General features: G+C 35.6%; 1 protein-coding gene across 1 annotated transcript in view; it reads right to left on the reverse strand.

Annotated features, from left to right (window-relative positions):
• Positions 1-251: 251 nt before the first annotated feature.
• PRKD3 (protein kinase D3) overlaps positions 252-26,421 on the reverse strand; it is a 44,434-nt gene continuing 18,264 nt past the window's right edge. Inside the window, exons 2-18 of the mRNA XM_063305867.1 lie at positions 24,364-24,502; positions 23,706-23,837; positions 22,502-22,653; positions 21,142-21,331; positions 20,189-20,266; positions 18,459-18,642; positions 16,966-17,089; positions 16,253-16,330; positions 15,060-15,336; positions 14,353-14,405; positions 12,196-12,268; positions 9,571-9,677; positions 9,080-9,241; positions 8,117-8,215; positions 7,181-7,448; positions 6,136-6,221; positions 252-4,073 (exon numbers count right to left, since the gene is read on the reverse strand). Of these exons, the coding sequence (XP_063161937.1) occupies positions 3,900-4,073; positions 6,136-6,221; positions 7,181-7,448; positions 8,117-8,215; positions 9,080-9,241; positions 9,571-9,677; positions 12,196-12,268; positions 14,353-14,405; positions 15,060-15,336; positions 16,253-16,330; positions 16,966-17,089; positions 18,459-18,642; positions 20,189-20,266; positions 21,142-21,331; positions 22,502-22,653; positions 23,706-23,837; positions 24,364-24,502 (2,376 nt within the window). The 3' untranslated portion in view covers positions 252-3,899. The remainder of the gene's footprint in view (positions 4,074-6,135; positions 6,222-7,180; positions 7,449-8,116; positions 8,216-9,079; positions 9,242-9,570; positions 9,678-12,195; positions 12,269-14,352; positions 14,406-15,059; positions 15,337-16,252; positions 16,331-16,965; positions 17,090-18,458; positions 18,643-20,188; positions 20,267-21,141; positions 21,332-22,501; positions 22,654-23,705; positions 23,838-24,363; positions 24,503-26,421) is intronic.

The raw sequence follows: 26,421 nt of genomic DNA on the forward strand, positions 1-26,421 counted from the left end.
TGCAGCTCAAGTTTGCTTCAAACTATTGCCAAGAATATCACAAAAATCACTGGCTATTGTCTTTTCTTTCACTACAATAATGCATCTTAGCAAGCTTAAGGAAAGATCTAGAACTTGGACCAAATTTCACATAACATAGATTTGAACTAGCTACACAATGGCTGTAATGCTAATCATTGTAATACAATATATTTCTATAGATCTCTTAGAGCAAGAGCCTTTTTTTAGATATGACAATGGAAAAAAAAACAGTAGGGAAATAAAATTTATTTTCAAGCTTAGAGGATATTTACAAATGGGATATATAAAAATATAAAAAGTACTTGACAGTGTCTTTTGAGGCTACAGGTTTTACTAAAGTATCTTCTAGAATCAGTACAGCACTATTTTTCAATGAATGCAACTTATCTCAAAAAGAAATATTAATGCTGATGCAATACTGGGTACAAATTCATTTGGAACAACAAATGCCAATTTTCAGTGATTTAAAGCTTTGATGTAGTATTTTAGGCATTCAAAGGAATGGTTTAAGAATCCTAGCTATACAATTTTATTATTGTAGAGTATGTGTAACAGCTATTATAGAGTAGAAACTTTCCAGTTATTTTTTTCTTTGGCCCCAATAACATTTGTATTCTTGTTCTACTGCTATATAACATTGTTATCCTGAAACAAAAGAATAACCTAAGAGGCCTAACATGAAGTACAATGCATTCTCTAGAAGTGGCTTACAGCTATTTAAATTATAGCTGCTGAGCTTTCTATACATACTCACTTGGAAGTAAGTCACACTGAACTCAGTGGGATATATTTCTAAGGAGACATATACAATAGCCCTGTTAATGAATACTGCAGGGAACATCTTTGATTCTGTTTTGGCATAAGTTTATAAAAAGTCAGGGAAAAATGGATCCTTTCAGTTCTAGTAGAGATTAAGCTATGATTTAGCTTGCTCAGACATATTCAGACTACAAGAGAATAGTTTCAATTATATATTCCAAATCAACTTCCAGCATGTCTAGGAGTACTTTTGAATATTTGCTTTCAATCACTGCACTCACCAAGACATATTTATCATCTCCATCTCTGCAGTGGATATTTTTTCCAGCACTGACTCTAACATCTAGTGTGGCAAAGGTAGCAGTTGGCAAATTATAATTAGTTCCATAGCTGGAAAAGAGAAATACATTTTTCTAGATTTAATTCTGAGTTAAGTGTGTTGATAACTTGATATTGCAACAGTAAGGACAATCCCAATTACCATTTTGGAACCAGCAGTAATTTTTTTCATCTAGACTTGGCTAGACAGACATACTATTTCTACGGGTGAAAGAAGTTCCTTTGCTAAATTTAATTCAGTGTAATAATGTTAAATTTTATAATCTTTAGTTTGAAATTATCAGCACTCATAAGGGATAAATGGCTACAAGCAGTAATCATTTTAATAGAATTCTTTAATCATTTTAATGTAATACTATAAATTATTAAGTTCAGTTTTCCTAGTATGTCTGTGATCAAGTTGCTGCCAAAATACTAGTTCCTTATGGTCAGTTCATGTCAACATAAAATATTAATCATATAGGTTAGCTTATTCAAATAAATGGTGTTTTTGACATATCATGCAATAAGGGTTTTCACTTGTGCATATATGGGGGGGTTCATGATAATGTGTTTAAGATTTCAAATTAAGAATCAAGTAGTACTGTATCAAACCAATACAATGAAGATGAAGAACTGCAGAGATGCAGTTCTCTCTCAAAATCTGTTAAACAGCCCCCCCCAAGCAGCAATGTGTCTGACCAATACTTCCTTAACAACACAGAACCATCTATATGCAAATCCTCGTATACCAGACCATAAAGTCCTAGCTTCCCTATCTGAAACATATTGTAGAGGGCCTCAGAGATGGTCTTGGAGAAACCATGCAGCAACAGCTAGAAAAACATGTTTTCAACCTGTGAAGTGAAGAAAATATTAGAAACAGGTTCCTCCTTACCTCCCTGGAATATAAGCTGAAGGGAAGGGAAAACATAGGCTCTCAAGATTCTGTCACTATAGCCTGTATCAATAAAACAGTTCCAGACATTCTTGAAGAGTCTGTTCCTTGATCTGGCTTCTCTCAAAGGACTGATATACAGGGCGTACACTACAGTTTTTTAAACCTGAAGAAGATATATCCACATATGCATAGTTCCCACTTTATGAATGCAAAACCTAGTAATTACCACACAAAACAGACTTAGTAGTTTAAAATGCCACAAATGCAGCAAGTGGCAGCATCTAGCTGACTTTAGCTCATCTCAGAAAAGCTAAAGATCGGACCTACTGGTACTTGGGAGATCACCAGGGAATCCAAGAGATGTAGACCAGACTAACAAGTCAAAGAACTATCTTGTTAGGATGCAGTGACAACCCACTTCCATATTGTTGCCCAAAGAAAATATGGATGTGTCCATGTAGTCCAGAGGAATCAAGTTCAACTCATGAAAACTTTACCTTGTGATTTCTTAACACCTCAATCTTTTTCAGTACAGCCCCTTGCATTTTCTATTGCTAATTATTAAGTGATAAAGAATAATCTATGAATAAAATGCTTTTTTCATTCTGTATGAAATCATTCTGGCTGTTACTACTGATGAGCATACAATAAATTGATGAGGATGCAATTTACTCAATTTTACTTTCCATCATCCTAAAAAAGGTTCATAAATTATAAACTATCAGAAATTGGGATATTAGAGAAACACTGCAACTGATACTAGGAGTGCTTGGCTGACAGATGAACCAATATAAAACAAAAGGAAACTATTCTTTTCAAATTAAATAACTGCATTATGTTCTGCTGAAGCTTTCTCATATTAGATGCATCTAATCTTTTAGAGAATTGCACTGAGAAAGTCTGCAAACCTGCTGAAAAGTTAAAAACTAGAAAGGTGGAAAAATAACAAAAGCATTTTTCTTTTTGAGTGCCTGGGTAATAAACTGCCCCATGAATCCCACAATTCAAAAAAGCTATATGCAGAGATGAGAACACATTGTCAGAACTTCAATTTAAGCTCCTGTTGTTGCACTTGCAGTACATGTACAGTGTGTGTTTTATTCAGGTACTTTTACTACTATGCATTTCCATAGCTTAATAGACTGTTTAACTAAATTATATGCCTCCACGGTTAAATCTTGGTCTCAAACAGCATTATTGGTTCCCATCATTTTTACAGCTTTTCTAAGTATATGCAGTTCACTTGCAAATAATCAGTTAAAAGGGCCTTTAAAATCAAGTGTTTTAGGAAGAGGCATGCAAAAGATTTTCTTTCAAACAGCGCAAAACTGCTCAAAACACTGCCAAAACACTCAAAACTACCTGTTTCCCATTCAAAACAGTAACTCTGCACTTGAAACAGGATGTTTGCAGAGTTTCATGAAATTTTGCACTCAAGACATTTCAAAATGAAAAATTTTGCACACTTCTAGTTTTTGGTCACGGCATATATGTTCATGGTTCTTTACAGTTTCCTAATAAAAGTTATCTAAATACCAGAAAATAGTATCTTTGCCTAAATAGATCATTAGAAAACCATTAAAAATTGTTACTGTGTAAATTACAAAAAAAAAAAAAAACCCTCAGAAAATTCATACATCATCTCTGTGCACATACGCTGTCAGTAACATCACTGTGATGTACCAATAAGGCAATATTACACAAATACTTCATGGCTTTTAACTCAGTGCTGGATCACACTCATAATAGAAACCAGAGTGATAAAGACGCTTTCCAGATGTCCATCCACAAAGCGATCCAGGATCTTGCCTTCATGGCTTTGGAGGCTGAATCATCTGAAGAGTAAAAGCATCAGTTGCTCCAAGTATCAGAACTTAGTTAAAATGCTTTTCCCAATGAATTACGGATCTTCCTCCATATCATCTGGATTGGGTGCCATAATGAAATGTTTGGGATATACAAGATGGTGCTCATATGCATGTTCTTCCCAGCGAGCATCATCACTCTCATGGGTAATGTAGCGCTCTCCAATGCGAGTTTCAAACTCCCGAAGGTCAAGCCAAGTTTGATAATCCTGAGAAGAGAGAAAAACTTAGAATGGAAAATTTAAGAATATTCAAAACACAAGTACAAGCTCAGTTCGCAACAACCACATTGACACATGTATTTGGGGCAACAACAATATGAAAGTAGCCATTTCTTTCTTTCAAAATTATTTTTTTTACTTTTCAGTCTAGTCTGCAGCTCTAGATTTTATCTCCCATCAAAGTACTAACCACATCCAATCCCACTTACTTTTCTGAGAACAGTTATGGTAGGTTAGACAATTCCACCTGCTTTGGCCTTTCAAAGCAGAAGAATATTCTTAATACAGAAACAATTCTCCTTAAAAAGAACAAGATGCATAACAGGTTTATTTTCTAAAGACTCTGCAGGTTTGTCACTCACCCTTGTCTTATCAACACCATAGCTTTTGCACAATCAGTATAATTACTCTCCTCGCAGCCTCTACCTTGGAACCTAAGCTGGCAAGTTAGCACAAGAGCAGAACTGAAAACAGAAATCTGAAATAATTTACTTCTGCAATAACTCAGTAGTAACTTGCATGCTTCAATAGCAAGTGAAAGTGTCTTTGGTTTTTTAGATGTAAGCTCTTACATATCTAAATAGGCAAAGATTGGAAAAGTAAGCCTCCACAATAGCTGTAGTAACCTAGCCATATCCACTGAAACATTTCATTAAGTTGAAGGTTAAAGAGAGATACCTACGCCCAACTACTTGTGATTAATCCAAAAGAGGGCAAAAATTATTTATTTAATTTTCAAGTCTGATGGAAACTGACCATTTTTTATATAAAAATAGTCCTGTACTCTTTCTGCTATTTGTGAAACTGACATTCTTCATTCTGATATATGTCATACCAGGAAGATGCAAAACTAAAATCTGTTTTCTCCTTGCAACTTTAATGAATGGGAAGACAACTAGCAAATGCAAATCAGTTAGTGAGAATTAGAAGAAATCACAGAATCCTCTGGTTCTCCCTTACAAGATCTTAACCCCCCTTCCCACTCAATAATTTAAATTGTTTTTTTTCAGTTTTTTCCTCCAGTTGGAAAACAAGAATCAGCAAAAAGGTATGTGAACCACCCAGAGTTTTGTGAACTGCCCAGAGTCCCTCCTTGCAGGGAAGATGGGAGGTGATAAATTTGATAAATAAATAAATTTATGGAGGAGCCTCATAAGAGGAATTCAACTTCTTCTCTTCTATATTCTTGTTCTGCCTTTTAAGTGCTACAATGTTCATCATGATTTCATTTCCTCAATCTCATCAAAAATAGAGCTAGAACATCAAGTTTCATTTTAAACCAGAAACAAGATTAGATGCATGGTAAAACAGCTGGCTAGAAAGTAAAGAGTGGGAGATACAAACTTCTAAAATACATGAGATAAGTTAGGCAATCCCACAAATTTAACAGAACAGATTGGAACAAGAGGTTTTTTAAAAATAATCTATAGCAACAAAGAAGTTGAGGATTAATTGGCATCGTTTTATATTTTAAACCAATTATATGCCCTAGACAACAAGAAACTGCCATCTTATTGCTGCTCATGCATCTAGCAACTGTCCTAGACCCCTATTCCTCCTCACAGAGGGCACCAACCGAAGTATTGGTGAGGACAAGTAACATGGGCACTGTGTGGGTGAGTTTGTCATCTGGGCCTTCCATCAGAGTTGACCCATTAAATATTGAGAAATGGTGCCTGAGTTATCTGGAGCTTTTTTCCCCCCCCTTTTGCAAGCCCAAGATTGGGACTATATTATCATATATCCTGCTCTGAGGTCTTTCACGGTGAGGAGGATGACATAAATGATACATATAAGAATCTAAGTGAGCAATAATACATATAATTACATGGGTATTATTTACTATTGAGCACAACCCATTAAAAGGCTTCATAATACATCCAAAAAACAAGAGAGAAGGGAGGTGATAGAAAGTTTGAATTGAACCAAAAATTAATACTCTGTTAAAAATTTCCAAGGCCTCACATTCATACCAGATTTCTCAGTCAAACATGATTCATATAATTGGACTGGATAACATTGGCACAATAAAACTGGTATGTAACTGTACCTGTAACCAAGGATGACTAAGTGATTTGTCAACACTGTAACGTTTTCTCATCTTCACTTGAAGCAAATTATTTATTAAATCAGTAGCTGGGGAAGGCAGCAAATGAAAAAGCAATCAGAGTAAATATTGCATTCCTTTCCATAATTCCCTCTCTCCATTCCCCACCCCTACCCCACCCACATACACATACACATACATTTTTTCTGGAGAAAGAGTTAAAGGTTTGGGAGAGTGATATGAGAAAAAACAAATACACACACACACACACAAAGCAGGTCATCTACCTCCAAGTAAACACTAAGATTCTTTAAACTGAAATCAAATTAGATCTTCAAAGTAGAAATCCTCTAATACTTATTTGATGCTTTGTCTATTTCCTAACTTTCAATGCAGGCATCAAGTACAAGCTTTAATATTTTTCAGCACTCCACTTAATCTCTCATTAAAGTTTTTGTAAAAGGTATGTAGTTGGCCTAAAAAGGAACCAAGAAGCTGATTTGTACGTAACATCAGAATTAAACGTTCCTAACAGCAGTATAGCATACCAAAAGAGACATATACCTTGTAAATGCACAACAAGAAAAGCTTTTGGGGAAATATACAGTATGTTCAAAATCAGTGTTTTAGGCTAATATACTATATCTACTTAAAGACACTAATTAAGAGGCATTCTTTCATAGGGAGCTAATTATGGAGCTTCATCAGTAATTAAGTCTCTTTCCCTTTCTATAGCTAGCAAAGAGGAAGCATGGAATATGCTGCCTCATATTCAAAGCAAAGCTTCAGGAGTTTTAGGAAGTTCAAGAATAATCCCCCTATCAACTACACACCAGGCTCTAACTCACTAAGTGGGTAGCTTACAATTTTAGAGTAAAAGCCTTTCTTCCATTCGCTCCGTCACAAGAAAATGATTCCCAATAGTTCCTGAAAAACAGTTACTGTCTCACCTAATGTACTGTCATGTCATTGCCACATTCCTATTAAATGCTATCGATTTCACTAATATACAGAGAATATGAAATATAAGTTTTCTAATGATATTTACCTTCACTAGATATTTCCTTCCAGGGATTTGGTGGATACATAAATGCTGCATTTTGGATCTGATCATTTATGTCTTCATCTTCATTAAATGGAAATGTGCCACTTAAGCTCACATAGATGATGACACCTACAGACCACATATCCAGCGATCTATTGTAGCCTTTACTCCTAAGTACTTCTGGGGCAAGGTAAGCTGGAGTTCCTACTACAGACCTCCTGAAAGACTTCTCCCCAATAATGCGTGCAAAACCAAAATCACACAGCTTTACCTGTAAAACAAATGCTCTTTACTTAAATTATTATGCACTTAGTAAGAAACAAACTGTCATGGCTGATTTAAAAAATTCAGATGGAATGTATGGAATTGTGTGTCAAAACAGTGTTCTCTTGGAAACATTTGCCCACCCCAAAATGGGACTATAAGATTCCCATTACTCATTACTTCCCAAATGGAGAGAATGGACTAGTTCTGGCATAACACTAAACTTTAAATTTAACATTAAGAATTTAATTCCATCCGCTCCCTCCCTGCCTCCCTAGCTCCTGCCTGAAGCTTATATCATCCAAACATAAAATATGGTCAATATAGCTAGCAGAAATAAGGCAACCTATACAGTTAGTTTGTTTTCATTAGTTATACTTGATTAAGGCTTCTAATTTCTTTGCAATTCTATTGGAGGACAAGCACATCAGCCCAGAATGGATATTCTATCAACACTATTATGTAATTTAACTTTTTTTCAAAATGCAAACAGGTAAATTATAGAAAAAATATTCTAGCTATAAAACTTAATAATAAATCTGTCAATTGCTAAAAATACTGGAAAGTTCAAAATGACAAAATCAAAAGTATAAGAAAAAAAAAGTTAAATCTTACTCTAGATTTCCTATTCTACAATATACAGCTATTACAAAGAGTACTTGCTTCCTTACCCACCTGAGGAAATGGTTCTGCTGATGCTAACAGAACATTTTCAGGCTTTAAATCACAGTGCACTATATTCTTGAAGTGTAAGTTCCTCAAAGCAACAAGTATCTTTAATAAAAAGAGGAAAAAAGTATTTTCAGAATCAGGTCTGTACCAAGAACCCAACAGACATTAAAAGTCCAGGAGATTATACTATAATCCAATATTTGTCTAAAAACAAATACACTCTTCTGTTGGAATGTTTCCAGAATTCCACCCTTCTTCAAGTTAAAAAACAAAATTGAGAATTGAGAGGATAGGCATTAGCCCAGCTTCCCAAAGAGACAACATCATTGTTCAGCTAGTTATATTTGGAAAGTATTTCTTCATAGTGGTACAAAATCTCAATCTCTTACCATTCCTATTAAGTATACAACAAATGTAATATTAGGCTATTTATCATCACATCCCCACTTATGGTTATCTCCTACACACTATCATTTTCCTTAGAAATAAAATCAACCTATTGTTTCACACATACCTGTCTGCAACAGCCTACGTACATTTAACGTTCAACAAATGCTGTATAAAATAATGACATGCTTTTTAAATCAGGAACAAAGTTTGCTAAGTATAAGATTGTCTCTTTACAATAATTTTTTCCTCATATACAGCAGAACTATTGTTACATTTACATACAGCCTCTTGAATAAAAGCTCCCTTGATGCAATTTAAAAGACAGACATTTTTAGCATAAAGTATATTAAGCCACTAAACAAGTAAACACAAAATGTTGAAAACAGCAGTGGTAAGATTGGAAACTAAAGCTTGGCATCATTTCTTAAAACCAGACTGGAATAATAATATCTTTGAGGCCACTCATACAGAGCGTATACCCCCCTATCATAGTTGGGCTTTCCTCAAAGACAGGCCACCACAAGGAAGGTTTTCTCACTTGGGAAGAAAATAAACAGTTGAAAACAAAAGATCCACCTGAGTGACCATGAACTTGGTGATCCTTTCCGGAAGCCGGCTTTTCTCACTGGAAAGAATCATTTCCAACATATCGCCATGAAGTTTTTCCATCACAACAAAAACCCTTTCAGGAGTTTCAAACATACATTCCAGGTTTACAATCCCAGGGTGGTGCAAATTCTAAGGAAATACACAGTTCTGACTCAGACAAAATATCAAAGGCATAAATACTCAGAAAACTTTCATTACTGATAGTATTCAGACAAAAGATGACCATTCTATGCTTTATTATTTTAAAAGCACTCGGGCAATCTTTTGCAATACTTAAGACAATGGTCTCTTTGTTTAGCAGGTCAAAAGGTAATCTAACAGGAATATCACATAAACAGATACACCCAAAAAGTACCACCAAGAAATTGCATCTCAACGGAAATGTGTTTGATTATACATTCACAATTTTTAATTTAAAAAAAAAACTGTTGTGATGCAGTTTTACATCTTTTTTGTACCTGCAAAATGGCCACTTCGTTGCGAAGCTGGCTTTCCTGTTTTGTAGGGAATCGCATTTTATCAATGACTTTAATTGCCACATCCCTTCCAGTCTTCCTATGTTTACCTGCACAAATACAAAGAGAAAAGAAAAAGGTTAAGTCTCTCAAGTAGCCTTGCACAAAGAGGCAGTATTGATAACATGTATTTAAAGTTTAACAAAAAATAATTAACCGTGTATAAGATACCTATACATATATTGAGATATATAGATATAGATATATCAGCATTAATAAGCTTCAGCTGCATATTCTGCATTTTGAGAGAGAGTATATCTACAGGATTTCTGCTGTGCATTATAATCTGTATCAAGGACAAGCTCCTATACCTGGATAATCCAACAGACTGATTACAATCCCAAATCAAGTCTACGTACTATATATACTTGCGGATAAACTGAGAATTGTATGTGCCAAAATGCAGCAAAAAAATTAAGTTTGGCTTTATCTGCAGATGGGCTTATCTGTGAGCATATACATCCCGTATATACTCATGGATAAGCCCATCTGCAGACAAAGCCAACCTTAATTAATATTATAATGCACATCCATGGATAAGCTGACCCTCTAGTTTTTAACCAAAATACCATGAAAAATGCACCACTTGCGGATAAGCCAATTGTAAAAATTAGAACATATAAAAATTTCAAGGATGGGCTTATTTATTTATTTATTTAATTTTTATCCTGCCTTTATTATTTTTATAAATAACTCAAGGCGGCAGACATACCTAATACTCCTTCCTCCTCCTATTTTCCCTACAACAGCAACCCTGTGAGGTGAGTTGGGCTGCGAGAGAGTGACTGGCCCAAGGTCACCCAGCTAGCTTTCATGCCTAAGGCAGGACTATAACTCTCAGTCTCCTGGTTTCTAGCCCAGCACCTTAACCACTAGACCAAACTGGCTCTATCCGCCAAACTGGCTTATCCACCAGTGACACATTTTTCATGGTACCTTGATTAAAAATTCAAGGGTCGGCTTATCCGAGAATATATAAGGTACTCATAAAGGACCATATAAAACTTTTATGTAGCTGAAGATTCAATTCTTGTTTTTTTAGAAAAAATTCAGCCTTTACAAACTAAAATAGATATGGCTGATGACAATGGAATATGATCAGAATAGATGAAACTGGCTTTTCCCTCCTAACCTTTAGGGGTCTGAAAATGGGTTTTCATTAAATAGAGTTGTTAAACCTCCAGAGGCTTAACACATCTCTTGTAAAATTGTACTGAAAAAGAGAAAAAGAAGTGGAAATCATGCAACCAAAAATCATCCTTTTGATTCCAAATTTCAATAGCACAATCCTAGGAATTCAGGGGCAGAGGTACAAAAATAGGGTTGGAGAGGCCACATGTGGTCTATGGACTGACCATGTATGTAAAAATTCTTCCTGAGCTTTTCTGCTTAAGGCAGTTATTTACATCACAAAGTCTTACATATTCAGGTTGAGAAGAAGATATTTAAAACCCTTTCTCTCAGTCCATCAGAAGCCAAAAGATACAGATTTTTAGAAGATATACTGGTACACTGCTTTATAAATATGGATATACAATATATCCCATTTAACACATGTATCTCAGTTGTTAAATGGAAAGGCATTTTATTCCTCTTCAAATGTACTTTTCACATTGGATCAATGCAATAGGAAGTAAGTTTTCAAGAATTGCTTCATGTAAGATTCTACAGCATATTGGGTTCTAAGAACAGAGAAACACCTGTTATAACAGCTGATGATTCTATTTGAGGAGAATACAAAATATTCACAATAGGCACAGAGAATGTCAAGCAAATGCTACCAAGTCACTTGTATTGCTACTATTTTAGAGGCTTAGACCTCATCTGGAGTTCCTTATTCAGTACTGCTGGATCTGAAACAAGCTAGGATACAGAAGCTCTGAAAGACAGTTGACAGCAGAAGCAGTAGCTGCCTTAAATATTTTAATGTAAGTGAGAGGTACAATTATCTTCACTCCAGTAAAAGGCAGCCAAACAAAACACTGCTAATTATACGAAAATAAAAATTGTTGTTACATGTAGATTGCTAAGAAGAAAAGTAGCACTTTAGGTGGTTAGCAGAGCTGCTGAAGAATCAGTTTACTAAAATTGTGAGAAAACTGTCTCATGGCAGCTGAAATGAGTTGTAATGTGGAACCTACTAAAAAGAAACCATGACAAGATATTGGATCAAGGAAACTATCTTATACCATGTCAGCCCACTATCCACGTAGTTTGTAACATATACAGCTGCCTTCCTCAACCTGTGGCCCTCAGATTGAGGCTGAGAAAGTGTTAAAACTACACTTCCCAATATTGGGAAGTATGGTCTTAATGGTTTTGGAAGACTCCAGATTGGAAAAAGTTAGCCTATAATCACTGGCAGCAGCTCTCCAGAGTTGCAGAGAGTCTTCCCATCATTTACTTAGATGGCTTGGAATTGAACTCTGATCTTTGCTATGTACCACACATAATTAATCTCACACCATTACTGTATTTTCCCTTAATAAGAAACAACAGGTTTGTTTTATATATCAGCTCTTCAGACAAATATATGTCACACTTGCTACAATGTTTATTCAAACTTACCTCCATACACAATTCCAAACTGACCAGAACCAAGTACTTCATCAGCAAAGATCTGATACACTGAACTTATATCCTGTGGTAAAAGGGTGTAGACAGGAGAAAACAAATATTAGGTTCAATCACTTGATAAAATGACACCACAGCAGAATGGGAATGTCAACTATACGTCATGGCTACAAGAGAAAAGAGCTGTGACGTAGGTTCTGAAGATGAATTATGTAAAAGATCTGTTTAGACATGCAAGAACAGATTGCTTTTGGTAGCTGAAGTTCATTGTGCACTCACACATCTGGGTATGTTACACTGCACAGTCTGTTTGAAATATTCTAGAGCCAAGCCGTTATTTTGGAAGCCCCGGCAAGAAACCTGTCCTCTACTGTGCATGCCAAGAGTGCTCCCAATACTTTAGTCAGTTCCTTGAAACTGCCACAGGACACCCTTGAAGTGGTGACTGCCTGCACAGGCTTAGAGGAGGGGACATGTGAATCCACAGCTGAACATTTAGAGAACCACTGTTAACAAGTAAACAGTATGTTCTTCTTCATTGTGGTCTCTGCATCACACCTCAGGATGACTAGCAAGCTATACCTCAGGCTAGCAAAGAACAGAAAATGGTATCTCCCAATACAACATCCAATCAAGCCCTTTCATCCAGTCTCTCAGATGAATTTAAATGAGTGCTTGAGACCAAGTAACAGCTTTATAGCCTATAGAATATTTTGCATCAGTTTCTGCATGCCCTTCAGAAGCTGATCCAGTTTGGTCTAGTGGTTAAGGTGCTCGGCTAGAAACCAGGAGACTGAGTTCTAGTCCCACTTTAGGCGTGAAAGCCGGCTGTGTGACCTTGGGCCAGTCACTCTCTCTCAGCCCAATTCACCTCACAGGGTTGTTGTTGTGGGGAAAATAGGAGGAGGAAGGAGTATTAGGTATGTCTGCCGCCTTGAGTTATTCATAAAAATAATAAAGGCAGGATTTAAAAAATCACAATGATCCAAGTAGAGCACATTGCAGTAATCTAAGTGGGTGACTATATTTCACATTTCTCATTGCCAATAGTCAAAAAGGAACAGAGATAAAAATAAAAGCAGCAATTTTGGCTTTTTTATAACATAAAACATTAGACTAATTAGGTTTTTGGTCTGATCAGGCAAGATACGTTTTTAAGAGAGAGAATGTTGAAAAATTTTTTTAAAACCTTCCTTGATCAGGCCAAAGGCCTACCTAATCCAACATTTTATGTCATATAGTAACCAATTAGATACATTTGAAAAGCTCAAAAGCAAGAGCTCCTCTGTTGTTGTTCCTTAGCAACTGTACTGTGTCAGTGACATTGGATAAAGCCCATTCAGCTGTTATCACACCTGGCTTGTATCTAAGGTAACTTCAGATGGCCTACTGGGATATGTCCCATTGCTCAAAGGAGGAAGGGGACTATTTTTGTAGCTTCTCTATTTTCCTTAACATCCAATTCCCTTACCATCACACTTAGCAGGCATACAACTTGTAAATCAAAATAAGACCACAGAAAAGAAACAGGAGTACAAAGAATCAGCAATTATGTAAGTAAGATATGTAGACGATTTTGTTTCCACGTTTTGGCTGTGGGACCATTTCAAAGAAACGGGATTGCAACATTACAGTTCCCCCGCCCCTCAAATAAAACTAGCTAGTGTTAGAAAAGCATTAGGGCAGGTTATAGTTTTAGATCAGTACACAGATGCATGTTTAATGTTTAAAGAACAAAGACATTCATTCACCAGTGAAATGGCCAGCAAAATATGCAGTATTAAAAACTGTATAAAAATGCCCAGCAAAAGATTTGATAAATCATTCAAATTACTAGCATAGGGTTCAACATTTGGCTAGTGAAAATTGTTATATTTAATCCAATTCATGCAAATTGCACTTGAGGAAATGTATCATTTACAAGATTTCTCATTAAGTGTTCTTCATTATTAAAAAAGCAAAATGGGGTTAATCTTTTTTTTAATAAACAGCATATTAAACAATTTGGTTATTTGAAAAAGAGAGAGCAAGCTGTTCTTTTGCATTTCCTATATCCTTTACACAAAGTATTTGGATATAAAATATCCATCAAGGGACAATTAATACTAAATGATTAGAAGAATATATTTTGTTTATAGTTTGTTGACTCACCACATTTTCTTGGATCTGGCAATTTGAAACAGAAATGCTGACACACAGTTCTTCTGCAATGAAAAAACATATAGTCCCTCCTTTAAGCAGGGCACATATTCACATGGGGTTCCATAAAGTTTCATGTTTGAATGATGACCCTAGCGATTACATGCAAAATTAGCAAGCCATTGCCAGGACACTATTGGTAGGACAATAATTAGGTCATCTAATGCCATGGGTAGTAATTGCCAATCTAATTTAAATATGAATCAAATACATGAAATATGGGCCTAAGCCTTTATAGCTCTTGGTGGGATAAACAGAGACTATTGAAGAAAGCAATGCCAAGCATGTGATTTTATTCTATGTATTTATCTGTAGCACCTTTACAGGACAAAGCTTATTTAACAGTGATGGTAAATTGTTCCATATTGTGCAACAGAGCCACTAAACACTACTTCTGGCATGGAAAACCTGAAGGTTTTTTAAAGAAAATGTAGCTTCTGATTGGATGTCTTAAGAACGTACTTAAATAAAAAGGGTAATAAATTGGTTGGCGCTTGTGAATACTGTAACTCAAACTGCTACACATAAAACGATACCACTCATTAAGTTTTGCATACTAGGAAAGAGAACCTTAATACTAAAGACAGCACTTTGCAGAATCAGGACTAGTGATTTAGCAGATCATCATGAAGAAGAAGCAAGCCTTTTTCAGTCCTTACTGTGATCTCTTCCTTGTCCTGTAGCAATGCAAGTGCTGGTCTGAGGTGTGACTGGCATTAAAGCCTGACGAATAGCTTTCTCCCAACTCTGGGCTACATCCAATCCAACTCCAGTCGCAGCCAAAACAGGGCTATGGTGATTGCTGCCATTGTTCTCCCCAACGAAGTACACCATTGTGTCAGTTATTATTTCAAAACAGTGAGGGTTGCTGCCTTGCACCACATTTGAGAAATCCCGTGGCTGAGTCACCTGAAGAATTTCAGAAAGTGGAATCTCCTGCAGGAAATACAGAATGTTAAAAATCTAACAGGGAGACCCCCATGTAAGAACATGCAACAGTCAAACTGACAGCACTGAAAAAATGTAAATATAAATGCACTCAACTAAGAACATTTTGGTAGGTACATTTATGCCAGTTCCTCATTCATACTTCTACGGAATCCACAAAAGTTTCAGGAAGGCAAATCAACGAAGTTGTGTCTTTATTCAAAATCTAAATGGTATTTTTCCCTCAGGTTAATGTACCCAGTGAATGGCTCTGGAATTCTCTTATGCAGCCTGGAAGACAGCCTAATTACCCTTGAAGCTCCCAGCATCAACTGTGCCAATTTGCTTAACACTGAGTTACATATTGGAATTACCTTTCACTTTTGAGGCTACACTACACTATAAGACCCACTTTTAATTCCTTAGCAAGTTATCTGGATCTATTATTGTAAAATCGTTATACTGAGAATGGGAGGAATCTCTCATCTCCTTTGTGAATATATGTCTATAGCATATCTGTGTGTATGTGTTTATGCATGAAGGTTTATAATACTGCTTTACAATTCTCCTTATTCACAGCTATTTCTATCATAGGCCAGAACCATCATTTCCCTTAACAGTCGTATCTTCTTTTCTCCCCTCAACTTAACTCCTGATGCAAATATTCCTTCTCTCCACAAAATAGTTCACATTTGTCATTTCTTTCCCTCAGATTATAATTTTATAAATTATAATTTTTAATGCACAAGCCAAACAGAAAGTAGCTTACTAGGGTTAAACTATAAAATTACATCTCATTATAAATACATCTATGGCATGTTAACAGTTTTAAACTGCACATCATCCAGCAGAAAGCAATTAAAAATGAAATAATAACAGGCAAATAGCATTTTAAATGAGATATGAGATTTGGATAATCTCTTACCTTGTAATATTTTGTCCCAGATTCATTTTGAAATAGCGTAAGACATTTACTGTCTAATCTCCAGTAATGTCTTTTTCTCTGCAACAGAGTACAGTTTCTGATTAAGATACAGCTATTTATTTATTTATTTATTTCCATTTATATAGCTCCCGCTCTTAAAACTAAATTCTGGGCAGCTAAATATACACTATATATACAGTTTACAGTATATAAGCTACTTAGACAGTAGCTACTGCCTATTAGGATTTTTAAAAACCTATCAACTGCATTACTAAACATTACATATTCCTGAACTGCTGCACAAAATAGTTATTAAGTGAACATAGAATCTGAACAGTTTCCTTGTATCGGCTGTGCCATTTTCTGGCACAAGGAGCTAAACCCAATTCTTAACCCGAGACAACAGCATTAGTATCTGCACCATGGTCACAATACTTTGCAAAACTCTTGTTATACAAGGCAACCTTTATATGCCTCAGGGGATGCGTTGATACAAAACTTTTACTGTGTTTTCACCCTGCCTTATTCACAAAATTTTGTGGGAAGGTCCAGATTGGTCTCCACTTGTAACTCTGTCTTCTTCCATCATGCCTTTCAGTTTTTGTGTTTCTGCAGAAAAGCTGCTAAGTAATTCCATCTGTTAAATGGAGTACAAAGTGCCATGCATCTGGAAATACAAAATTCTTCACTGAGTGGAGAGCTTAATTACTCACCAGGTTGTCTCTACTTGTGTAGTGAACCATCCATCCTTCCTTCACCATTGTACTGCTCTTCCTCTTTGTGTGTTTGACCGACTGTACAACTCTCATTAATGGAATATTATTGCTTGTTGATGGGCTGTTGAAGAAAAAAAATTGCGCAATAATTTATCACCTCACCAGTGCAGCAGGTACCACTGATGCCCACGTAATGATCTTCTATACTCTGCTACATAGCAAGGTGGGCTGGAAGCATATCTCTGATCATTCCCTGCATCTACTTCATCAGCCATTTGTGCGGGAATGGGAGTACTCCAAGCAATCTCTTTGGCTATTTTGTGCAATCTGGACAACCTTTTGTTCATGACCTAAAGAACTCTTCCTATTTTCAACATTAGGCATCTTCCTGTGGATTATATGATTAAACAGTTAAAATACCTTGCTAGGATAAGAACAGTTGTTAGGTGCCATTTTTGCTCCAAAAATGGCATACAAACCAGATTTCAAATATTTGTAAGTCCTAGTCACATACTAAATTAAGGGGTTTCTACTAAATCAGAAAATAAATAGTTAGAACGCAGAACTCCTATACAAATGAAAGTAATTCTCCTGCATTCAACTTTCCTTTGCATGGCAAAACAAGCACTATAAAGGTATATTCTACATGAGGCCCAGAGGTCATCTTCCATTTCTACCTTCACAGGAGGAGAGCGTTCTGTTCCATTTGTTCAAGCCAAAACCCACTTATACATGGAGAGGATTTAAAACACACAGCAGATAAAAGGAACTTTTATTTTAGATGAAGAGACAGTACTTTTACAGATGTCACAGTACAAACTTGCAAACTTCCTTTCTGTCTTTACAATTTCATTCTGAAAAATCAGTTTTTATTATTACTATTGTTTAATTTGGAATGGACTCCCAAATACTCCTTTCTTATGGTCATGTAATAAATTAAAAAATGAGCATTTTATCCAGGTGCAATCCTGTTCCATGAACTACACTTACACCTCTACCCTTTTAATAATAATTTTAGAGTTAAGTAGTTGCATTACAACTTGTACACACATACAAAAAGTACAGATAGCCCTTTTTTAATTTGCACCTATACTCCTTTAACCTGACTTAACAACACATGAATTAATAGTAAAAATTTATTCCTTCCATTTAAATTAATTTACTTGCATTAGGAATGAGTTCGAACTGGAATCAGGAGAATAAAATGGTCATATAAATCCAGACTAGCACGTTTTCCATAAATTACCCTGTATAACGAATCATTCTTCATGTTGCCTCTTATATTTCCATGTTGCCTCCCATAATGAACTATTTTTGAAAGCTTCTCTATTGGTCAAAAACCATCCAAGCAAAAATATAAATTGCATAATATATTGGGGACTGTACAGAAAGTTGCCTTCAGTATCAGACTTGGAAACTTGAAAGCAGTGGATGATGTGCAAGGGTGCATGGTATGTGTGTCCCAAGTGCAACACCTTGATTTCACCAACCTGATAGTTTTGACAGCCTCTTCATCTTTGTCTCCATCAAGATCTGCTGGATCCATAAAAAATATTTTGTCTTCTGGAGGAGACGGTTCTTCCACATCATCCAGTCCCCTCCCAACATCGCTATTCATTTCACTGCTGTCAACCTCCATTGGCATATCAGTATCTTGACCAGGGCTAGCTGGTTCTTATTCCAAAAATAACAAAAGATTATTAATTGCAGAATTTTACAATTCAGTGTGTGCCAAAATATCTTATCAAGAGAGATAACACGTTATTGCAACCTGAATTAAGTATCTGTTCATATGTACCAGGATTATGGAAAAATCCCAAAAACTCAGCCAAGAACGAGAACAAGCAGAAACTTTGGGGCCAAGCTTTGTTTTGCTACAACTACTTCATGCTATGTAGGTACTTCCGGAAACAGGGCAATTCTCCATTAGTGGAAAGTTGGCATAAGTATCGTTTCCATCACTTGTGCTAGGAGACACTCACCCCTCTGATGCAAGAACATCATGACCAGACTTTTCCAGGAAAGGGTGTGGACAGGATGACAATCTGAGAACAGAACTCCCTCTACACCTGGTTTATTGCCCATGCAAATTAAATCTAGTTTCCTGTAGCCTCAAACACAGCAGGTAGCCAAGGATAAGCAGCCCCCACTACCCACACTGTATGTATATGCACACAGGCATAAACAATTCTCTTTAGAGAGCCATAGAAATGAAGCTACATAAGAGGAATTGGATATCATTGCTTTAATCTGCTTCAGGAAAAAAGGTTTATTTATTTATTTATTTATTTATTATTCACATTTCTATCACCGCCTATCTCCCCCCAAAAGGGGGACTCTATAGGTTCCCTAATGCTCTCTACATGTAAACTATCATTTGGCTATTTCCTAAATGATACTAGCAATTCAAATAGAGGTTTCATAAAACAGCAATTTCATTGCATTCTATACAAATGTTTAAGTCAAAATTAAGTTTTGGAAGCCAATTCTGTAATCCTGCAAAGGGTAGTCATTGGTTAGTGAAACAGAAGAATTAATATGCTGCCAATCAGCATTTTATCATTTTTTTTCATGGAGGAATGCTTGCTCCTACAGCATATACGTACATATGTAAAATATGTTTTTCGTTTTATTTAAGATGTATCTTTGAATTTATTTATTTATTTTCTATCCCACCTTTCCTATTTTTATAAATAATATAAATATAAATATCAAGGCGGCAAACATATCAAATACTCCTTCCTCCTCCTATTTTCTCCACAAAAACAACAACCCTGTGAGGTGAGTTGGGCTGAGAGAGAGTGACTGGCCCAGAGTCACCCAGCCGGCTTTCATGCCTGAAGCGGGACTAGAACTCTCAGTCTCCTGGTTTCTAGCCCAGCACCTTAACCACTAGGCAAAACTGGCTCTTTTAACGTTATATAAGACAAAAAGTAAGTAGCAAGTATTCCTCTTCAGGGCAACTTAGAAAAATTAGACAAGTATTCATTCCAATAATTTTTGTTAAAACTTTAGGCATTGCTGAAACTAATGCTTTGCATCCAGTGGTGTTTTCCTGCTAGTAGTATGAATAAATTATTTCACCCTGCTATTCCAGAAAATCTAAGATCTTTTGTAGCAGTTTCAGTGTATACAGAGTACGGGGAAGTAGTGCAAAGGAAAGATATGCACATATACCCTAAGCTATGTTTCCAGCAATATCTTACAAAACATATCTTACCTCCATTGAAGACTACTTCTCCAAGACAATCTTTAGGTACTTTAGAGGCACAGCGTTTGTGACAATTAAATCTGCAATCTAAATTGAGGGGAAATTTTTATTTATTTATTATTTTCGTATAATCCCTTTGAAACCTCTTTTTGATGTCACTTTTATTTATTTTCAGGACATATTTTTAAAGTAATAAGGAAATGCATGTAATTATTTGGAATAATGCTGTATTTTGACATAATGCCATATGTTACAGTACCACCATTGCAAGGTTCTTCTCTTCAATTCAGTTATTCTAATTGAATGAGAACGATGAGAACTGGAGTACTCCCAAGAAGACACCTTAAAACTAAGGCCCAGCACAGAAGTAGTATCATCAGTATCGAAACTGCGGTTAAGAAAGTGGGTTGTGAATTCTCATCATCCACCTGTTTCCTTGCCAGCATTAGACAAGAATGTATTTTACAATGGCATTATGCATATTTAGGTTTTAACCAGGATTTGAAATCATAAGCTTTTTTCGTGCTTGTGGAAACATTATTATTTTATGATCGCAATGACTTTAAGCAAACAGGGCAGAAAAAAAAGACAATTTACAGGATAAACAAAACTATCTCTACTGGATTAATCTTGAATCCAGTAAGTTTAAAACATAATTTTGCCCACCCTAAACCTTCATCAGGTAGTCCTAAGTGATAAGGAACTTCTTGCAGGTAAATGATTAGGCTCAGAAGAGGTGAACTGAAGTATTCTGTTCCTCAGCTATATCCAGTATATTCAAACAGCAAGTTGTTAGAAGGACGAACAGAACTCTCCATATAATTTCTGTCATCTTATTTATATAGCTTATTGGTCACCATACCATTCTTACCTGTTTGTTCAGCTTTAATTTTATAGTTAAAGAGACTTGAAAGCCTTGATAGTTGACATTAACTTGCTGCTACAGAAAAGAAAACACTTGCCTTTACATTGCATTCCTTGGCGAAAAAGGCCTTTGAGCAATCGTTTGCAGTACTGACATATGGTGGGTCGAGTGTAAGAATGAACAGCAAAGGTATGTGGGACTTTCACCCGACAGAGCACCATTTTTTCCATCCATATTGGACGCCCGCTCCATGAAGGAATCCTTTTACTGGGCTCTGGATGGCAACGCTGGAAAAAAAAAAAGCAGATATTTCAACTCAAGAATAAAGAAAAATAATTCAGTAATACAATGCATACTTTTCGCCCTAGCTTCCAACCATTCCTAACTCCAAAATCCTGTCCAAGCCTCCTCCAACAGCAACAGACCTTAGATCAAGATCTAATCTAATAGGACACTGTTTCTACTTATGGCTGGAAACAGTATCTCTTTGTGGAAATCTTAGTATGGGCTGAATAAAGGAACTTTCAGCATTTGTCAGAGCACTTGTCAAGCAGCCAATTCTGCCTCTTTTAAAAGCTTCCATCATTACTTTGGCTGAGCTTATGCCCAAATTCAAGTTGTACCAACAGGTATTAGCTAATGTCCATGCCATTGCTTTCAGGTAATTCTTAATTCCTTAAATGAAAGATCAGAATTACCCAACTTAAAAGAAGTCACATCATTTAATCTACAAGTTTTCAAACTGTCTACCACAGAAACCTAGGGCTCCACAAGAATTTGATGGAGTTCCATGAGAGACTAAGAGCAAAAAACAAAAAAACTTCACTTGAACATACCCAGGGGCATTCATAGCCATTTTTCTAAGGAAAAACAGTCATATCCCAGTCACTGAACACTGATTTGTTTGATGAAAACATTAGCCTTCCAAGTAATTATGAAATTCAAGCTTTACACTGAAAATGTTAATTTTGCATTTACAATAATGCTTTGCCTCTACAGCTGGAAAAACTTTGAAAACCCCTGATTCAGAAGTTCTTAATGCAGTTTTGGAAATACTTAAGTGGTTTAAGTATATTTTTAACACCTGTATAAACATTTAATACCTGCATTTCTGGCAAGAAGAAATTACTTCAAAAATGTAATTAACATATGTTTATTGTTTTTATATATCAGTTTTGATAGGCTCTAAAAAGTTAACTAAATGTCTAATAAACCAAGATGTGCACATGTACATACACAAAGATTCACTTAAAGGCAAAATTCTGGGTTTTAAGATGAGCTAGAAGATTATTTGAAGTGGCCATTCTCAGCTAAGATTAAGTCTGCATAATACATCATTCTTAAAGTTCCGTATGATTAGGGAGTGCAGGAATTAGGATTATGCGCTTTGAGTCATAGCAGTATTTTATCCAAATTTACTTTAATTCTTCTTTGAAGAGAAAAAAAAATCTAAATACCTCTTCTGTGGATGTAGATTCAGTTTGTACAGATCTTGGGACAGAAAGTGCAGCTCCTGGTAAAGACACATTAGATAACCGCCTCTTTCTTACCCCACTGCAATTATTTGGAATCTTAAAAGCACATCGCTTGTGATAGTTTAATCCACACCCTAATGAAATTAATATGGGGCGGGGGAATAAAGAAAGAAGATAAAGAGATTTTTACTGATGATGCTACACATTTCAGTAATATTAGGGTTCTATTTCATAAAAGACAGGTTAAGCGAAATATATGGCAAAGATAACGTGGATAGTTTAACAACTGAATCAACACCTATAACATTGCCATGGTCATGTAATTAACAGCAGATCTCTGCAATTCATGGAATGTTTTTGGCCTCAATATTTGCTTTTCTGACCCCACTTCACCCTGGCTAAAGCTGGAAAACAGCGCCTGTTATGCAATTCATGCTGCTGATGATTTTCCTCAGCTTTTTCCCTGATAGATTATCTAAACACTGAGTCTATTAGAACCACCAGATGAGGGTAGAAACCAATGGATAGGGCTTGGGGTATTAATGTGCCTGTGCAAATACTGCAAAAGAGGTGCTTCAGAATAAACAGGAGTGCATACTCTGTATGCACATACTCTGTATGCACAGTGTAGAGTCTTTGGAGGTGCATACAAAGCTCCTCTTTTCAAATGATTAAAGCAGCTGAACTTTTTTCAGACTTCAAAAAATGCTTCAAAAACTGTCCCCAACTGTCCCCACTAGTTATTAATAGTTGGATAATGACTAGGAAAGATGCCACAGTCAACTGGATAAAGGTCACATGGAAAGGGTTTCTCTTCCTTCATAACCCATAAAAAGCGTTGAGGTACAGAAAGAAAACATTTGCACTGACGTATCTTCCCACACTGCATCATCTCATTATTTCTCATATTGCACCTGCATGGCCTTTTACATGCACTAGGCCTTCTACAAGGACCTCAAAAGCTTAGACCATGCCATTTGTTCCCAGAAACCAAACATAATTATTCTGACTAGTTAAGAAATCCATCCTGTGGGGAAAGAACTATTAACTTATAAGTTCTTACAAAATCTTTGTAAAATGCTATGGAAATGAAGAACTTCTGAAAAATCTCTGTAACTATACACTGCATCTGGGGATTTAGGACAGAAACATAGTTCATAAGGCTCACTGTTACTAATTGCCTTACCTTCACATTTCAGTCCTTGCCGTACCAAGCCCCAAAGCATCTCTCCACAATAGTCACAAAAGGTGGGGGCCTTGTAAGAATGAACGTAAAGCATGTGAGGTCGAATCTGGAAATCCTCAACTGTAGCTAATGCTTTAAAAAATACACATACAAAAAAGAGAAAGTCTTAATGCCTTCCTGCATATTTAAGTACTAAAAACAGTTTTTCAAAGATAGGAAATGTGATAATTTCAGCAGACTATCCAGTGTAAAAACCCTAATTGCTTAAACATTATGAGACTATAGAACAAATATCTTTACATAAAGATATGTAAAATACATATTTTAAATTTTAAAATACCATTTCTGAGCATGGATCCCATAAAGTTTTACACTATTTAAAATATAATCACCTACAGACCTCAGAAGTAAAAACCTACTGATTCCATGACATTAGGTCATTAGATAATTAGGATGAAACAATTTGCTATTTTAAAAAATGAGTTTTCATGCTTTCATCTTTAGAAGATGATTCAGTAAAATATTTCATCAACTCTGTACTAAGTATACATTTTAATAAATAATTGTATTACAATTTATTCATTACAACTATTGCACAGCAATGGCAATATTATGGTGTAATCAGTATGAGAACTGCACTGAAAATATATATCCTTACCAGACAGAACAACCTCAACAAGATCACCTTCCCGTATCTCTTCTGCTGATGTAATTCGCTGTAAAATGTTTTCTGAGTTCAGATCATGGCGGAACAGAAGAATTTTATCATACATGCCAAAAAAACCACACTCTGGGAACTGCAACAACAAAAAATCAAAAGTCTGTATTGGATTATGCCATAATTTACTAATCTCATAGAACTGTTAAAGGTGTAATCTAAAATAATCACAGAAAACAAGACTGTAAGCATTTGTTTCTGAAAAACAGGTCATATTGAAGGCATATTATAAACTTCAGCAGAAAGTGCCTCCTAATGTTATAACAGTTTCTAACTGTACCATTGTGGCACTACAAAATCTCATTTACTTTACAATATGCATATCTGTTGATAAAAAAAGTATCCATTTAAAAATAAGGGACTTTTCTATTTGAGAGATTTGAAGTAAACAAGTTGAGATTTTCTCATTACAAACTACACTGACACAAATGCGTGTGACGTTGTATGCAGTAAAGCTACTGAATATATACCTTCATTTCTCTTCAATAAGACAAATTAATCTTGACACATGCATACAGGACTTACTGTTAAACAAAAGAAATAAAGAACAAAACAAAAATACTGTATTGATATTACCACAACTAAATCTAATTAATGTATACATACCCAATTAAACAAAGCTCAAGTACAATTTTAATTGCATGTGAAATAGCTAACATTTTATTTATATTGTACTGTATTTATTTTGAAAATCAGACAGAAACTAGTTAAAGATGTATGAATATATGTTGAAAATGACTAAGTGATACACCAACTCAAGAAGGGCTAATCCTTCCTGCATTATAGAAGAAACACATTCTTGAAAGTTTTCTGGCCTTTCTTGTAAATGAGATTTGCTAAACTATAAGATACTTTTGCTTCATTTCTTCCAATCTTCAAGTGGGTCTAATGAATGTTTTACACTATACCATAGTTAAGAGAAACTACAGATGGAAAAATGAATGTGCAAATGCTGGAAGAAAGGTAGTGGATAGTGTATGATCTGTTGTGATGAATGAATATTGAGAGAAATGAAAATGGCTATGCATGCTTCTACCTGTTATATGGAATTTAGAGGTATGTCAAAAAGAAAAGTTTAATGCAATAGGAATGAGATAATTAAGAAATGTGTGTGATAAAACAAAATGGAATAGAGTTAAGAATGAATCGGTGCTGAATAAATGTGGACTGAATATAATAGTAAATGATCAGTACAAAACAAGAACATTGAGCTGGTTTTGTCATATAGAGAGAATCAATGAAGACTGAATCACAAAATAAGCATATGAGGGAACAGAGAATAATTTAATTTGAGAAGAAGAATAAGACCAACAAAGTTGTGGTTGGACAGCGATAATGAGAACTTCAAAAGGAAAGAAGCAAGAAGTTTAAAGAACAAAAGGCAAAAAAAGGATGTGGTAGAAGAAATGTGATTTGGATTGCCCTTTCTTTTCTTATCTCTTGCCTTTAGTTTCTCTGACTTGCTATTTCTTACTCCACATTGCTCTGTACAATGTCCTCACCCCAAAGGAAATGGCTAGGTAGGTAGGTATGCTTATACTTCACAGTCAAGATCCCTTTCTGTTCACCATTCATAGCAAAATATTCCTGAAATTTTATTATTTTTCTGATCTTGGTTTTTAATGTCTTAATTGCTGTACATTTCAGTATTTGACTGGGTTCTTTTATTTATTTAGGTAAAGATAATTTCTCAGAGCTGACCTCATCTGCACTCTTTGTCCTTAGCAAAGATGCATATTTTGGCACTGAAAATGTTTTGCTTTTGCACCAGCTCATCACAATGTGCAGTATTACCAGATTTAGGAAATAACACACAGTAAAAGGACGTTAAGTACAGTATCAATTGATTAAGCCTACTACCAACTCCAGCATGACTTAGGACAAGCTGAATTCCTATCTATACATGAAAAGTGCTTACCAAACATTAAAAAATAGTTATAGTATCCTGCCACTTCTCCCGCTTGAAGGCCACCACTGCCAATTTTTAAAGATCTGTTT

The sequence above is a fragment of the Candoia aspera genome, chromosome 1, assembly GCF_035149785.1.
Source record: "Candoia aspera isolate rCanAsp1 chromosome 1, rCanAsp1.hap2, whole genome shotgun sequence".
NCBI classification, from domain to species: domain Eukaryota; kingdom Metazoa; phylum Chordata; class Lepidosauria; order Squamata; family Boidae; genus Candoia; species Candoia aspera.